General features: G+C 38.3%; 1 protein-coding gene across 2 annotated transcripts in view; it reads right to left on the bottom strand.

Annotated features, from left to right (window-relative positions):
- Positions 1-18,235, bottom strand: part of asrij (OCIA domain-containing protein asrij) — a 132,011-nt gene extending 113,776 nt beyond the window's left edge. For both annotated transcript variants that reach the window (XM_067147482.2, XM_067147479.2), the window contains exons 1-2: positions 18,095-18,235; positions 17,824-17,947 (exon numbers count right to left, since the gene is read on the bottom strand). In XM_067147482.2, the coding sequence (XP_067003583.1) occupies positions 17,824-17,947; positions 18,095-18,196 (226 nt within the window). In that variant the 5' untranslated portion in view covers positions 18,197-18,235. The remainder of the gene's footprint in view (positions 1-17,823; positions 17,948-18,094) is intronic.
- Positions 18,236-18,625: the final 390 nt, after the last annotated feature.

The following is an 18,625-nucleotide window of genomic DNA, read 5'->3' as shown; positions in this document are numbered from 1 at the left end:
AAAACAAGAATAATATTACTTGCAATGATGTATACCAAATAAGACTTAATTTTAATTTTGTGTAAAACTTATTTTTAATGTTCATTGATTCTTTGTCGTGACTTGTCAAGTGTACATAAATTTTGGCTGAAGATGACCTCATAGGAAGATCAAAACTAGTCCCAACTTAATGTAGTCCTTATATTAATAGAAATATTGAATAGGTGAAACCATTTTTAGCTTTTTGTTTTCCTATTTGTAAATCACATATCTGTTGTTCCTTTACCTGTTACCTATGATACTGAAGGGTTTAAAATCATACAATATTATCGCAGTGTATTTATGGGCACAGTAGAGCGAATGCCTGGCTATCAGAAGGGAAGGAATTCCGTATGCCAACTACCTAGGCCACCTGGTTAGTGATTTGTTCAAACAGGACGGCCCACGGCTAGAATGAAGCATGTTTGAAGACAGTCCATTTTCTCAAGAAGTGTCTTGATGGATTTTGAGTACAATCACACCTCTGAATTTGCAATGATATAACTCTATAGGTGGGCCGGCACAAGGTTGCACTTGACAGTTATAAGTCATGTTGGCACCACTACAAAAATGAAATGAAGAACGTCATCCGTCAATCAGAATCACCAATCTACTACTATTTATGTCAGATAGAGTTACACATTTTATTCACGTTAATTCGTATTTAATTCCGTATAGTGCTTATAATCTTTTATTTGCTTACACAAATATGAGCATTTAAAAATGTTATAAGGTTTAAGGGAGCCACAAAATAAATACGAACTATTTTCAGTTGATTGTTGTTGGCAATATGGGTAGTATGGTGGTGCCATCTATAACTAGCTTGACTACCACATTGAAGTGTTTCCGTCTTGTCTGTCACCGCTAGCACGTGGTCAGGTGTGATTCGTGTGTTCATGAAAGTTTTGTTTTCATTGAGAGATAATTGTGAATTTTTATTTTAACGGATGCCGTGCGATGTCTCGGAAACGGCAACATAGTCATAAAGCGTGAAGTGATAATTCTTTGCGCCGTGGAGTGTGCCTTAATAGTCAGCCATTAGAATTAGTGCGGAGAACTTGCGAGTTTTACGAGAGGGAGAGAAAAATCGTACACTTGTACAACCGTCTCTCTGTTCCGGCAAATCATGTTGTGGAACGGATATATCAAACATTTGGGCTTTCAGAGCGTACTGTTAATCAGAGAGGTGTTCGCCTTCGAGAACAGAAGTAAAAAGGGACTGGGGTACATAGCAGTAGCGGAAACGGGGCTGATAGTAGGGACTTGTTTCACAGCACTACGGGAAAGAAACTAATGAAGCTATCTCCTGTAAAATGAATTGCTTCCAGGCTGATGCAATACGAAAACAGGAGTACGATTATTACAACTCAGTCCCTTCTGTCATTGTTATGGACAATGCACCTTACCACTCCGTAATAATGCACAAGAACCTTACTTCGAGTGCCCGTAAAGAACAGTTAGTGGAACGGCTGCAGTAAAGAAATATCCCAGCGCATATGTGTATGACTAAATTAGTCGAGGTAGCGAAGGAACAAGGGCACGAGGTTATTAGTTTGCTGCCATACCACAGTCACTTCAACCTCATTGAGTTGGTACCGGTACGGTATAGGGTGAAGTAAAACAAACGTACGCACTAATAGCAAGTCCTTCACAATCACTGAAGTGGAAGGACTGTTCCGTGAGATTATTGCTCGAATGGATGCGGATTTGTGGATGAAGAAAGTTAGCCATGTCACAACATTCGTTACTTGGCAATGGCATTACAATCATGGTATCATCAGTGACTGTCAGGACTTGATGATCTTTTACACGATCCTTGGCCTAGATGACGATGACAATGACAACGAAGGCGACGGTAGTGATCTGGAAGGTATCGAGCCTTTGTAAATCAGGTATGAAAATAAGGTTTCTGAATTTTCGTAAATTTTATAGATTTTACTTGAAACCTTTTGTGTTAGCACCAGTGTGTATTATTCTAACATTTATTGGTGTATTTAAAGTGAGATTCTTGTCAGCCAATTTCTTTCGTATTTTCTGACATTGCGATAATAAGAACTTCGTTGTATAGCCTATTTATCTCGTATCATTTTGCGTGATGAATAATCGGTGAGTTGAAAGTTTGATTTTTGTCAGCGGATTTCATTTGTACTGTGTATCATCGCGATGACATTAAAAACACTTCTCCCGTGTTTTTAAAAACTCACGTCTCGTGCAGTCAGCTGTTGTTGCGGCGGCAACATCGCTTTGTGCGCCACTGCAGTGTGACCAACTTTGTGCTCAGCTGTCATGTGCAACCTTACGCCGGCCCACCTATAATGCTGGATGTAAAAAACATAGTTCCATTTCAGAAAATAAAGTTAGTACTGTTATCCCTGCAAATGACCGCCTGGAAAAGTACAGCAAGTACAATTATGAGATACTTGCTAACATTACCAGAAGTGAAAACAGATTTTCGATATCTAAATGGTGCAGGAGTTATATGAACATCTCAGTTGACTATTTTTCATGGATTTATATCTATATATACAGGGTCTTTATTTATGCTTGGCAGGGACTTTCTCGCTCGACCTTGGCTGCCAGTGACGGTTCAGTTGCCGGCTATCGCGCGTGCATATGTATGGCAGAATACGGTGCTCAAAACCATTATTATGCATTTTACTCACCATGTTTGCAGTTTATGCTCAAAAATCATTATCATGCATTTATCAAGCATTTTACTCACCATTTTTAAAGTTTATACTGAAAATGTTCCCCATGCGCTGCCGAAATAATCGGCATCTCCTAACGAAGTTTTTGGTTACTCTACCAAGTTCTTCAGCACTGATGGATGTAATTGCAGCTCTTATATTGTCTTTAAGTTCATCTAGTGTGTGAGGGTTGTTCCCATAAACTACTCTATTTTTTATTGTTTACTGAACCTGTAGGTTTGAATCTCTTGGCCAGTTGTTTTATTGTCCGATTCATAGGAATGGGTCTCCCTGGAAATTTCGCTCGAAACTTTGGTCTTGTCCTAGCGCACGATTTTCTGCACTTAATGTAAGTATTGTGCAGATATACACGTTCATGTAATGAATATTCCACATACATTACAGCACTATAAACATTCACAATCAAACACTATACAATACGACATACAGTACGCAGTAGCTTCATTGAACACCCTACTATCTCGGAGTTCAGTCTCAGCAACGGCAGAAAGGCCAGAAACCGCGCACGCCAGCGGGCTGTCATCGGCGGCCAAGTTCGAGCAATTAAGTCCCTGCCAAGCATAAATAAAGACCCTGTATATATAAAATAAGAGTTTTGTCTGTACATTGCTCAGAATGTAAAAAGAATGGTATTTTTGTATCGGTCATGTCCATAGTAAAAATAAATTCAATTTTTAATTTTCCATCATTTATGTCTGTCTATCTGTATGTCATGAGCATCATGAGAAAAAGGCTGAAGAGAATTTAATGAAAATCGGTATGTAAAGTCCGGAAATAAGTCTCTACAATCTAGGCTATAAATAATCTTATTCACGCTGAGAGAAATGGTAGTTTAGGGGAAGGCCTAAAAGTTAATTCTCAAATATTAATGTTCTTAGTGGTACCATCTTAATGAAAATCAGTATACCAAGTTGGAGAATAAGTCGCTACAATCTAGGCCACAAATAATCTTATTCACGCTCAGAGAAATGGTAGTTAGGGGAAGACCTAAAATTAAATTCTCAAATATTTGTTATTAGTGGTCCTATCTTAATGAAAATCGGTATGCAAAGTCAGGGAATAAGTCGCTACAATCTAGGCCACAACTAATTTTATTCACGATGAGTGAAATGGTAGTTTAGGGGAAAGCCTTAAATTTAATTCTCAAATATTTCTGTTATTAGTAGTCCTATCGACAAATCATAACTGAAGTTATATAGTATTAAATTTCCGATCATTTATGACTTTATACATTTTTTCTGTACCGGCTATGATAACAGAGATATTCATGAATTTGATTTTTTGTTGCTAAGTCCATATCAGCGCCGAGTCATGAGAAAATGGGTAGGCCCTATATAGAATTTACTGAAAATCGGTATGTAAAGGAACTAGAGTCTACACTATAAATAATATTGTAAGGCCCTAATATCACGGAGTCGAAAGAAAACTAAATGTGAAGGCCTAAAATAGAGAAAGCTCAGAACAGTGATCAACAATAACATTACACTGACCATTGTTTGTTGAGATGTGCTTTGTGTCTCTGTAGCCGCTCATCCCCGATAGATGGGATTACTGCTGTGTACCGAGTACTTTTTTTTAAATTTGCTTTCCGTCGCACCGACACAGATAGGTCTTATGGCAACGATGGGATAGGAAAGGGCTAGGAGTGGGAAGGAAGCAGCCCTGGTCTTAATTACGGTACAACCCCAGCATTGTCTGGGTGTGAAAAAGGGAGACCACAGAAAACCATCTTCAGGGCTGTCGACAGTGGGGTTCGAACCCATTTCCTCCCAGATGCAAGCTCACAGCTGCGAGCCCCTAACCGCACGGCCAACTCGCCCGGTTGTACAGAGTATAACAGCCTGCCTGAATATTGGCGAGAAGTAGCTGGGGAGTTAGATATCTTCTTTAGCATGTCATTCTTCTGGTTCATATATTTTCTGATACTACTGGTACATAACAAACTGGTTCATCATAGGATTCAAGCTATTCAATCCCAACTCTGAGGTACTGATTGGCATGAGCAGTGTGCATATTCAATGGAATAATGGTAAAGGAGTGTTCACGGCTGTCTGAGGCCTGGTCATTCCAGCAGTGGAACTTTGGACTCTTAGATCGGCACCGTAATAACATTCTTTATAAGTGAGAATTTGTACGGTTTTTCATTTGATTGAGTATTTTACATGATACCATTGCTGTTAATCGCTACATTCCTACTGACTTTTTTTAATGACCTAACTTGGCATCAGTTAGGAAAACCACAAAGACATTCTTTCTGAGGATCCCATAGCGAAGCACGGGTACATCAGCTAGTTATGTATTAAAGTTAATACGGAACTAGTTTTTGAATTCGTGTTCAGAAAATTGCTAAATAATCTGTTCCTATCAATGGTTTCATAGAAACCAATACAAAAATCTATTCCTGTCTCAAACAGTCATCTCTACTGCAAGGAGAAAAAGTGTATCTGGTGACATACATACTTTTCCACAGTGGTGACAGATCTGAAAGCATTATTTATAGTACTTGATAAACATAATGGATCGTGCCTGCCTGGTGGGCAGTGCTCATATGGAGTGAGGGCATATGATGCTGTTGAAGCGAATTCATTTGTCGGACGGCGATGTTAAACCTTGAACAGACCCCTTGGTGCTATTCGACAGGAGCAGGCTATGTGCCAGCATGGGGTTTCACCCTCTCCTTTCCCACTATCATATATCATGCCATTAATTTCTCGGTAACTCCTCTGATGAGGTTGACGTGAGGAAGGGCATCTGGTCATAAAAACCCGCCATGACAGAGATTCATCTCACCTCATACCCAACCCCGTAGAGAAACGGGACAAGGGTTGGACAAACAAACACATAATAGATCACAATGGATACTTGAAAGTAGGCAGCATTCACCTTCACATTTTATTTCCACCTCATGTACCAGCAATTTTCCTGGATAGCTGTATCTGATGACAACTTTGAAGCCCCCTGGAAAAGTGTCATGTCAGAGGTGAACGAAGATCCTGCGTCCCATGACATCAGTGTTCTCACATAATCAATGGAATTTGACCACCGGTAGTCAATTAAATGGATGCTACATCCACTGTGACTACAGCCTTCCATTTTGACTCAGCTATGTCTCTTTCGTGAAGGTTTCTGCAGTTCCCAAGCCTAATAGGGGAACTTTTGTAACTGTAAATATATGGTTCAATGTTATGAATGTGTTTTGTATTAATTCTCAGCTAACAATGAACAAATACAGAAAAATCTTGTTAAGAAGTTTCTGCAGGGGACAAGGATAAAGAACGTGATAAGCGAGAAAACATACTTCTGAATACACGAATACAAATTATCCAACAGGGATATGGAAACATTAGATAAGATTTTTTTCAGAGATGACAGCAATTTACATTGTGTATCCGCAGGTAGAGTAAAAACTACATCTACCATTTCTAAAGATGACAGGAGAATATTAAAAGGTGTGAAAAACATGAGAACAAATATGAAAAAAAATTCTGCTGGTGATTATAAAAGAATAATAGTAATTTGCAGTATATCAATCAAGTCACCATCCGTTCGTTTTGCAATGAGAGCTTGGATATGTGTGATACTGTGATTCCACTTAATAGTTGGATTTTCAGCTCTTGTAAATGCCAGACAACCACTATTTCTTTCAACAACTCCTGCAACACCATCTGCATGCACTGATACACACCAATCCCAAGATAGCCCTTTTGTTTTAATATAATTGTCCAAAACTTCAAAAGTTTCTTCTGCAGATCCTCTTAGTGAGCTGCTTACACCCACATATCTGTTCCTTTATACCAAATTTATCATCATCAGCTTACTGAACAAAAACCCTGTAACATTTTGATGACTACTGATAAATAAAATCATGAATAAAAATATATAAATAAAATTACTCAAAAACTTAATAAAATTAATAAGCATAATTAACCGAAATGTCCGTAGTATGGGCGCCAGAGTTCACCAGAATGGATCCCTCGAATTTAGATAAGAGCATGATAAACTTTATATCCCAGGGCGTGTACATAATGCTGCGTACTGGTACATCTGCTGCAGGCCTTACCTAACCTCCTGAAAACGACTAATTAGGTAGGAACTGCACCTAGGTTCATCAATAACACTGATTCTAAAATAGCTAACTATATTCTGAACAAATTCCGTGCATGAGCACCTCATCAACATACAACATTATACATATAATACATACATAAAATATTGCTGGAAGACTCCATATTTACAACAACAACAATAATGAAAACCGTGGGAAAACGAAAGCGAGAACTAAGCTACCATTTGTAGATGGTCCGATGAACAATGTACATGTATGAAGATAAACACCCTTCACTGTCTCTATATCAATTCGAGGGATCCATTCTGGTGAACTCTGGCGCCCATACTACGGACATTTCGGTTAATTATGCTTATTAATTTTATTAAGTTTTTGAGTAATTTTATTTATATATTTTTATTCATGATTCTATTTATTATTATCATCAAAAAGTTACAATTGGCTTCCCAACGTGTGGCTGAATGATTGGTACATCTGTTAGGCTTATAAGCGTAGGTGCACTTGTCAGGTGTGGATGGAATTCTACAAAGTATGTCAGTGAAGTGTTTTGTATGTACGTGATATGTATGTTGGAGTATGAAGAAATGTTGTAGCGAGTCGAGTATTATAAAATTGAGAAGTAGAGAGGTTGTTAAAGTTGCTGGTACTAAGAATCAGGAAAAGAGAAGTCAAAAGAATTCCACCACATTGAGTCTATCGAATTTAAGTGAGAGTAGCGAAATGGCTGATAGTAAGAAAGATCAATCGGCAACGATATGTGAGGAATCTAGTAATCCGTCTCAAACTGAGAATGTAGGGGTTGTTAAGGAAATGGTTCAAGGGGAGGCTTTAACTTTTAGTATGATTAAATCGCTATTTAATGAAATGTCCAGTAAGATTGATAGTAAGAATGAAGAGCTGAAGGTTGAACTGTCTAGTAAAATCGATAATCAGAGTGTTGAATTAAATTCAGTGAGTGTTGAATTAAATGTTGTTAACAGTAAAAGTGATGCATTGTCCAGTAAAATCGACGACAATAATAATGTTGAATTGTCCAATAAGATTGATAGTCAGAGTAAAGAGTTGAAGAGTGAATTGAGTTTTTTAAGTAATGAAATATACAGTATTAATAGTGAATTAAATTCAGTTAGTACGGAATTGTCCAGTAAGATTGAGAATCAAAGTAAGGAGTTAAATTTAGTGTGTTGAATTGTCTAGTAAAATTGATAGTTTAAGTAGTGCTGTGAATGGTAGAATAGATGAATTGAACCAGAAGTTTGACCATCAAAGCAGGGAAATTCAGGAAGTCAATAATAAGGTAGAAGCTCAATGCTTGGAATTGACTGAGAAAATTGAATGCCGATTTAATGTAGTTAGGAAAGAATTTGTTGAAAACAGCAAGGAATGTGATAAGAGAATAAAAATAGTGGAAGATAAAGTCGAAGAAATAGATAGAATTAAAACCAGCCAGAATGTTTTAGCGAAGCGAATAGATGAAAAGACTGAGAAATTGGAGAAAGACCTCAAGTCAGTAGAAGGAAATGCCAGAATGGTAGTTGAAGAAGGAATTGAAGCATGTCATGTAAAGTTAAGGCAGGAGATCAGTCAAATCCAAGTAGGTAGCAGCATATGTAATAGGTACGTATCTTGTACGAAGGACTCTGAATTACCCAAGTTTAATGGTCGGCAGTTTAATCCGATGGTTGAAAACGGTGGAGAAACGGTTTTCCAAGAATCTTGACGATGGTTTGATCGAGTGGAGTATGGTTGATGAGATGTTGGATATTGCATTTGTTGGAGAAGCGAGATCCTGGTTTCAAGTTTATAGACAGGGTATTTCGAGTTTGGAGGAATTTAGGGAGAAATTTAGTTCTAAATTTTGGAGTGATGCTATTCAGGGAAGGGAAAGAGATCGCGTGCTATTTGGTAAATATAGAACTCAGGAAGGTGTATCTATGACGGAGTATTTCTTGGCGCATGTTCTGATCAGCCAGAATATTGAAGGTCTAGCATCGGAGAGAGATACAGTCCGCCAGATGTTGAGGCATTTTCCTGAGAAGGTCGGATTAGCTGCATGTATGCAGAATATTGTTACGATCAAGGAATTAGAGCAGCTGTTAGAGAGGTTTGATGCTTTGGAAGGGCAGGGGAGGACTAGGCAAAGTGAAGGTAGAAATTACGGGGATAATGGGAGACAAGGTAATCAGGTAGCGGGAGATAGGAATAATCAGAATTTCAGTCATTCTAGGCAAGGGAATCGGGGTGGTAATTCCGGAAGGGGAAACAGACACTCTAACCAAGGAGGTAATCACCAGGAATATTATGGCAGAAGACCTAATCAAGGGGAATCAGAAAGTAGGGGGCGTACGGATCAAAGACCTCCAGATCAAGTGCCGAGACATGATAATAGTGAACAGTCCACGTCAAGTAATTTAAACCGGAATCGGACTTCTTAGTTGGGTCAGATAGGCAGTCCGATACCGAAATTCCTATTCACGTGATGAAACAGGTAAGTTACGAGGTAGACGTTGAAGAGGAATTATTGTATGACCATGTGTTTGTGTTCAGGGAGATTTTGTGTATAGGGGGCGTGATGAAGGTAAGAAAGCTGTGTCAGATGACTTACTTTGTGCTAGTGGTGATGGTAATAGCGGTGTTGCGATCGATAATCTTGTGGAAGTTTCTGAAATTGAAAGTGAAGTTTTTTGTGAAGTTGAGGAAGGTTGTTTTGTGAGTGAAGAGTGTTCACGGAGTATACATCATGAGGATGTTTTTGTCAACTCAAGTGTACGTGAGGAGAGTAAAGTTAGGTCCATTATGTGTGAAAATGGTGACTGAGATTAATGAAACTTCTGATAAGAGAGTCGAAAGTAGCAGTGTTGTTGGCATGAAAGTGGTGCGAGTAGTAGCTGATATGGAAGGTGGTGAAGATGACTTCATTGTTGGGTCATTAAGTAGTAATGACAGCAATTTCAAAGTGTATTATGGTAAGAATTTCTGTAATCGAGTGAGCGTGAGTGAGAATGAAGTGCGTATGTTTGACAAGCGTGTGTGTAAAGTTTTATTTAAGACTGAGAGTTGTGTGAATGATGTGAATGACGTGCTGTGTGATATCGATGTGGAATGTGTGAAAAAGTATGTGATCTGTTTGCTTGCATTAATTATGGTTTTGTGGAAGAGTAAAAGTAGTGAGATTCCCGCGCATTTCAGAAAGAGGGATTTCTTGGTTATGAATGTTCCGAATGACAGTTTGTATAATTCTTGTGTGACTGGCTGGTATGAATGTTTGTGTGTGAGATAGAGTGTATTCTAGACGTAGTTAGTTTTTATTACGGTACGCATTCCTCGCTTATCGATGTCGATATTACATTTATATGTATTTTTTCAATTATATCAGGGTCCGTATACTCTGGACAGTAGAATAGGCAAGTGTGCTTATAGGCTCCTAACCACTGACAACAAGGTTCTTGGAACATTTAATATCTAGAGCCTTCGCAGATATAAGAGATAGGTTCTGCACCTTGGATGTATATATTACCAATTTTAATGTATGTGTACAGTAGCAAAAAGAGATTGTGTTCTATGGTATATGAAACAATCAGAGTTGTGTGTACATAGACATATTATTATTATTATTATTATTGTTTGGACAAATTGTATTTCGTGTGTGCGAATACAATGCAGTAGACGCAATGTATATATCATTATTACGGTAAATTATGTGTTCAGTTATGCCATTATAAGGTTATGTATGAAGTTCTGTTTTATGGTGAATCATAATATGTGATATCATCGATTCACCAAGGGGGCGTTATGTGATAGTACATATATCACACCCCCGAATTATATGTAGAAGGTAGAGATATTATTGTCAGTATTCGATTTATTATTATTATTATTATTATTATTATTATTATTATTATTATTATTATTATTATTATTATTATCATCGGTATTTCATTTGTATGTTTTGTCATTTATATTTATAAGCTGGAAGATATCCACATATGTAGGTATGAGTAATTTGTTTTGCATGAGTGGGAAAACATTGCTTTAATAACTCTGGTAATTCGAATGAGTCATATGGCTACCCCAGTGTCTGTTGTGATGTACTTGTGTCGGGAAATTCAGGAGTCATGTATATATCCCAGCCTGATGAGATGAGCTTGTTGTTGTACCAGGGAAATTTGATGATTCATGTAAAACTCCCCAGAGTTTGTTATTGTCTTGGGAGGAAGAAGTAGTTCAGGGCTTGGTCTTGACAAGAGGTTCACTCATGATTGGTGGGCAAGCACCAATCAAGACGTCTCATCTGAGAGGAGGGGGATGTTGATGTCTATAAAGGTTGATCATACGGCGGCAACCTGGAACATTGTAAGGAGACATTGTAAGGGACATTGTAAAGGTGATTGTAAAGAAACATTGTAAGGAGACATTGTAAGGAAACATTGTATAGGTGATTGTAAAGGAACGAGAAGGAAGATAACTACAACTACAACTGAGGCACTGTACGGGAAGGAAGTGGTGCTGATACACGGTACTGGAGTGACACGGCAGCAATGGACTGGACTTCAAACGTTCGTGGAGCGTAGTCTAGTTATGTTCGTGGAAAGTGGCTGATTGTGGAGAGTGCTTGTGCATTAAGTATTGTAGCACTTGTGGCGGCCTAGCATCATATGTTGGTGAAAGCTATCTCAGACTTTCCATAAATTAATGTTGAGGATCGACAGACGTGTGTATATATCTTTACAACAAGTGTTAAAATATGTGAACACAGTAGTACAAGGTACAGTATCTGTGTGATGTGATAACTGCCGATTATGAGAATCGGTAAGTCGAATTGATAAAGAGACAGTGAAGGGTATTTATCTTCATACATGTACATTGTTCATCGGACCATCTACAAATGGTAGCTTAGTTCTCGCTTTCGTTTTCCCACTGTTTTCATTATTATTATTGTTGTTGTTGTAAATATGGAGTCTTCCAGCAATATTTTATGTGTGTATTATATGTATAATGTTGTATGTTGATGAGGTGCTCATGCACGGAATTTGTTAAGAATATAGTTAGCTATTTTAGAATCAGTGTTATTGATGAACCTAGGTGCAGTTCCTACCTAATTAGTCGTTTTCAGGAGGTTAGGTAAGGCCTGCAGCAGATGTACCAGTACGCAGCATTATGTACACGCCCTGGGATATAAAGTCTATCATGCTCTAATCTAAATTCGAGGGATCCATTCTGGTGAACTCTGGCGCCCATACTACGGACATTTCGGTTAATTATGCTTATTAATTTTATTAAGTTTTTGAGTAATTTTATTTATATATTTTTATTCATGATTCTATTTATTATTATCATCAAAAAGTTACAACCCTAATGTGAGCACAATTGGAAATTGTTAAGAATTAAGCCATTCTTTTTCACTGTTGACTTAGTTAATTTAACTTGTAAGTTTTCAGCCTTTTGAAACACAAAATGTAACACAGTATACTATAACAAACCTGAAACATGAATTGTCATTGTCAGGTATATTATAGTGTACCAAGCGTCACATTTCATGTTTCTAAAGACTGAAAACTTAAAGCACTAACAATTAGAAATATCAGTAGACCGAGCAAGTTAGCCGTGCGGTTAGGGTTGCATAGCTGTGAACCTGCATTTGGGAGGTGGTGGGTCCAAATCCCACTATTGGCAGCCCTGAAGATGGTTTTCCACGTTTCCCATCTTCACACCAGGCAATTGCTGTGGTTGTACCTTAACTAAGGCCGCAAACGCTATTTTACAATCTCAGCCCTTTCCCATTCTTCTTTCCAAAAATCCCCAGTGTGTTAGTGTGATGTTAAACTACTACCAAAAAGAATTTTAAAAATCAGCAGATTCATCAAGTTCCAAAGCAAACTGCTTTCTGAAAGCTTATTTATTGGTGCAGATATGCAGTTTTGTAAGCTTGTAGTGCCTTACTATGTATGATTGTGTTTGATGCAATTTTAAGGGTCTTGTATTTCTTTGTAAAATATGGCTTGTTCATTGTTTCTTGTGAGATGGTTTTAAAGTCTGATAATAGTTTCTTTTCTTTCCACTTCTATATCTGTTCACTAATTCCTTGTGAACAAGTCAGCACCATTAGTTAGTGTGTGCAGTTGGCTAGGGCATTAATTAGAAGACAACATGACATCTCAGAGGAGCACTGTTCACAGCATAAAATATCACTTATTTATAATATATCTGATCTCTTATTTGTTGTAGAAGTATTGTTGAGAATCTGTGAGTTAGTTTGATATGCATTTTGGGTAAGTAAGATACAGGGACATTATTTTATATATTCTGGGGGATTCTCACTCACCCGGTCGCCTGCACTGCGAGTCGTCTCCCACCAAGCATTTTGCCGTAAAGCGGCCAGCGCGCGTTTTCACACAAATTTCCCTGTACTTTATGAAGGTATTATGTATATACACACACATTCACGTAATGAAAATGGCACTGGAACAACACATCGAGCACTAAACACGTGAACCCTTGAATAAACTGAACCTTATGCTCATAAAGCTCTCAGCAGACTGCTTAGGAGGGGAACTTATGGCACCGAAAACCGACCGCATTATGGCAAAGTGCTTGGCGGGAGACAGGCTTGCAGCACAGGCAACCAGGCAAGTGAGCATCTCCCAAATAGATAGAATAATGTCCCTATATATTCGTATGTTTTGGAAATAATGTGATTTATTTTCGGGAAGTCTGATCACATGGAAAGCAGTCTTACACTGTCAATCACTACTGATCTGCATTTAGGGCAGTTGCCCAGGTGGCAGATTCCCTATCTGTTGTTTTCCTAGACTTTTTTTAAATGATTGCAAAGAAATTGGAAATTTATTGAACATCTACCTTGGTAAGTTATTCCATTCACTAACTCCCTTTCCCATGAACGAATATTTGCCCCAATTTGTCATCTTGAATTCCAACTTTATCTTCATACTGTGATTGTGTATTGTGTGTTCCTTATACAATACTAACTAAATGTTCTAACTGCTGTAGGATGTTTCGGATTTCAACATTATGAGTAAAATACATGTTTTTCACTTTATTGCAGTCTTCCTGTGGCCAAGATAATTCAAAAGCTTGAGAAAGAGGATGAGCAATGCAGCGATGGACTAAGAATGTAGTGTATGATGCAGTTCCGGCAGAGGGTAAGGAGACAGACGTTAACAGTGATAAAAATGACGGCGAGCATGAGGGTAACCTTAACCCCTTAACTGGTTTGACGCCTGAAGGTGTCAACATCTGTCGCACGAGTATTGGGTTTGACGCCTTTAGGCGTTCTGGTACTTCTAAATGTGTTCTTATGTAGGGTTAGCTTCCTATAGCCGTCTTTATCTTAATCACTTCTGCCATCTACTATCGTAACTTAAAACAAATTCCATTCATATTACATGTGATTATTGCTGTCCTATTCATTTTTATCCGGTCTCACGCCAGTCTAGTAGTTCGCGCCTAGGCGGCAGTCGAACAGCTGTCTCGTGTTTCCTTGTACGGTCCGCGCCTAATTCTTCGTAAATAATTTATTTGTGTATATGTACATTGAAATAACTAAATTTGCGAGTTGTTGTTGTTACTACGATACAGTTGTTCTGCAAACTCCATTGTCCATGTTCTGATGACTGTATATGATGGTAAACTGTTCCGTGTGACGTGATAATGGCTTGGTTACAAAAGACGTTGAATTATCTGAGAATCCGCCGACCGGATGTAGGAATCACTCAACAAAACGTTGTGTTGTGTGCCTGTCAAACCAGAGGCGACGGGAAACTGTCTACTACTGTGAGGAATGCGACGTGGCCCTTGCTTCCGTATTTACCACACTGTGCGCAATTTCTGAATGACCTATGAACCACAAAGTATGTAGAACCTATTGATGCATATCTGAAAACTTTAAAAAATATCATAATAATAATGAAAGGAACACTTTTCAAATTCACTTTTGTATGAACACACTGTGTATATATGTATATGTCTACGGGTTTACAAGAAAAACGGTAATAACATAATGCTATTGAATTTCTACTATACCACTCATAATTTAAATAAATCAAGTAAAATATATTTTTCTGTTGAGTATTTACATCTACGCCGGCCCGTTGTGTAGGGGTAGCGTGTCTGCCTCTTACCTGGAGGCCCCGGGTTCGATTCCCGGTCAGGTCAGGGATTTTTACCTGGACCTGGGGCTGGTTCGAAGTCCACTCAGCCTACGTGATTAGAATTGAGGAGCTATCTGACGGTGAGATAGCGGCCCCGGTCTCGAAAGCCAAGAATACCGGCCGAGAGGATTCGTCGTGCTGACCACACGACACCTCGTAACCTGCAGGCCTTCGGGCTGAGCAGCGGTCACTTGGTAGGCGAAGGCCCTTCAAGGGCTGTAGTGCTATGGGGTTTGTTTTAATTTTTTTGTTTTTACATCTGCCGCACGCAACTGTACCAATTCCAAAAGTGTGCGTTGCGCTGAATAATTACCCACTGGCTGGTTGATGTTATGAAACTATTCCCCAATTAAGGGGTTAACTACCTCGGTTGGAGATTAAAGGTTAAAGATCTCTTCACATGGTTATGAGAGTACTTAGGGTTTGTAGTAAGGATGTAAAGGAGAGGGCGTATAAGTCTCTGGTAAGATTGCAATTAGAGTATGGCTCCAGTGTATGGGCCTCAGCAGACAAAATTAGAGAACTGGAAAAATTTCAAAGGAAAGCAGCACAATTTGTTCTGGGTGATTTCCGAAAAGGGAGTAGTATTACGAAAATGTTGCAAACTTTGGACTGAGAAGATCTGAAAGTAGGGAGGTGAGATGCTCAATTATGTGGTATGTTTTGAGTTTGGCGTGGAATGACATAACTAGAAGAACAACCTGAATGGAGCTTTTAAAAGTAGGTGTGCAGAAAATCCTTACCAGCTGCATGTCCGTCCACTTCATGATGTAAAAATAGGAGTTTCGAGCGCAATAAGTGCTCGCAGAATTATAGGGCCTATATTTTTCCGTGAAACAATACATGCTGATCGATATATATAGACCTCATTCTCAGACCATTCTTTCAAGAGCTGATGGAAGAAGAAAGGAGTAATGGTTACTTTATGCAAGATAATGCGACGGCACACACACTGTTAATCGGTCTATGAAGGTAATTTGCAGGTTATAAATTTCATCTTTTTTGTCCGTATTGAAGATCTACTTGTGATACAAATTCTTATAATTTTGTTAATTACCACCTATTCAATACAATAAAAACGTAGTACAAACTTACATATTTATTAAGATGTTTATATGGTACATGTTTCGCTCCTTTTTCGTGAGCATCATCAGCCTATTCACTTAAGGTTGTATAATAATAAGGAATAATCTTAATCCAAAAGAATTGTTTCATGATCTTATACAACCTTAAGTGAATAATAGTTGGCTGATGATGCTCACGAAAAAGGAGCGAAACATGTCCCATATAAACATCTCAATAAATATGTAAGTTTGTACTACGTTTTTATTGTATTGAATAGGTGGTAATTAACAAAATTATAAGAATTTGTATCACACTATGGAGGTAATACGAGAAGTTTTCGAAGATCGTGTCGTTAATTATTCCCCTAGATCTCCTGATTTAAATCCCTGTGATTATTACCTGTGGGGGATGCTGAAGGGAAAAGTGTATGTGAACAATCCTCACACAGGAGAAGAACTACAAGAGAACATTACACAAGTTATTTCGAAAATCACACGAGCTGAGATTCGTCGAGTGTCTGCAAACCTATTTACGAGGTGTCAGGTGTGTTTGACAGCTGAGGGACAACATTTTGAACATCAAATGTAATGCCAGGTAGGTTTTAGGGTTATAGTTTCACTAGAAATGGATTTCTATAAGTGTGAATTGCCGTGAGTAGGGGGAGGAAAAGCGTGCATTATACCGGCTAGCGACAGAGTGTCATTGCACCAGCCATGCCGTGCTCTGAGTGGTGCTGCCAAGCATGCTAAAGAAAAGACCCTGTACAAACCTGTTTTCACATTCCTCAACAATTTCTTTAAACCCATCCCAGAGTCTATTTACATTCTTATTTACCGTTTTCCACCAACCATAATTACTTTATAAAAACTGCCTCATGCCTGTTTTATCAGCCATATTGTACTGCCTAATAGTCCTACTTTTAAAACCTTCCTTTCTTTCATATTTATTTTTAACTACGACAAAAACAGCTTCGTGATCACTAATACCATCTATTATTTTGGTTTCTCTATAGAGCTCATCTGTATCGGTGCGACGTAAAGCCACTAGCAAAAAGCATGTTAGGAATACTATAATCAGTCTAAAAACTTCGTGAAGATGATAAAAATTATAGGTAACTTAAACAAGAAATTGTAACGTCAGTGCTCGCATGGATGACTATTGTCATCCACTTGCTTTTGAAATGCCGTAATAATGAAGTACCGGTAAGTGGAGAAATTAACCTTAAAATTCAGAGATGATATTAGGAATTGCTTTTTAGGATTACACAAAATATTCAAATGAATTGTTTAAAAATGTATACAATACGAAGAAAATTATACCCGTGGATGAAGACACGTGAGCACTGGAGTGTTCAGAGTCCCCTGTCTCCTATTACACTACTCAGCGTGATATCATTCACATATATGTCCACACAGTTCACAGAACACTAAAAAAGTGATCATGTTAATAATACATAGTAACATTAAAAATTATCTAGGCTAGTATAATTTAATCTGTCATCACTAGCAACAACTGTAATTGCAACTGAAAGGTCACAGAAAATTACGCCGAGCAGGTCATACAGCCACAACATTCAACTCTGTAAACATGATCAAACTGGATTCTCATAACGACCAGAAGAAAGTCAGTAACTGTACAATAGTCTTAGGTTGTCATCATCGGTATCATCTGGAATGTGAATACAGCGAACGTCCACTGTTTTCGATCATAGCTGATCTAACAAACGCTTCTTCCTCTATAAAATACGATAATGAACACACACCTAACACATTAAAAAGTTATAACCTGTAAATCTCACCTGACTTCACACCAAAGTAGGCACCCAAACCAAGAAGAGTTCCCAAGGGCAAACATCGCTGATAGAAACTTTCAACATTGCACTGTCTCAAGACTCGAAGTTCATCGTTGTTAAACCTATACGGCTAAAAAATGAAATACACTTCGTTAGGTGATAAATACTGTAGGCCTATATTCAAAAAATTGCAACACAAGTTCCAATTACATGTGTCATAGTAAGATCAACCAAAGATCACTTAAACGTATTTACTAATTAAATCATGAAAATTTACGGTTTGTGGTGTCTGACTCATTCTTTTCTGTGGTACGGATGGAGCACTGGGATCCTCGAGCGCCCCTGCACCATACATTCTGCTATCAACATCGGCTGCCATTGCTCCATGCTATCATATTCAAATCTTCGGAATTCTTACCGCGGATGTTTCTCATGCAACCAACTTTGTAATTCTAGAATGATCCTGGTTTTGCAGAGTTTGTAGTGGTGTCCATGAATTGCCATAGAATTGATAAAATGTCGGAGGTCCTGGTTTGTATTGGTCCATGTTCTGTTCGTCATTGCTTCAGTCGTATAGAATTCGGGACAAATATCATTCCTTTTGGCCACTCTTTCGTCCAGGAGTTTCTTCCATTGGTCTGTATAAGGTAGAGCAAGCTTGAATCTCAAATCTTCAATTAGGAAAGGCTCCTTTGCGAGTTCATAAACCAGTCTTGATCTAGTGAATCTAGACACACACAGGGTTGTCTTTAAGAATCGGGCTTTGACTTTTTTCTAGAATGTGTAGGTCATTCTTTGTTAGCTTATC

Source organism: Anabrus simplex, chromosome 5, assembly GCF_040414725.1.
Source record: "Anabrus simplex isolate iqAnaSimp1 chromosome 5, ASM4041472v1, whole genome shotgun sequence".
In the NCBI taxonomy this organism is placed as follows: domain Eukaryota; kingdom Metazoa; phylum Arthropoda; class Insecta; order Orthoptera; family Tettigoniidae; genus Anabrus; species Anabrus simplex.
The sequence above is the reverse complement of the archived record's forward strand: the minus strand, read 5'-3'. Positions and strand labels throughout refer to the sequence as shown.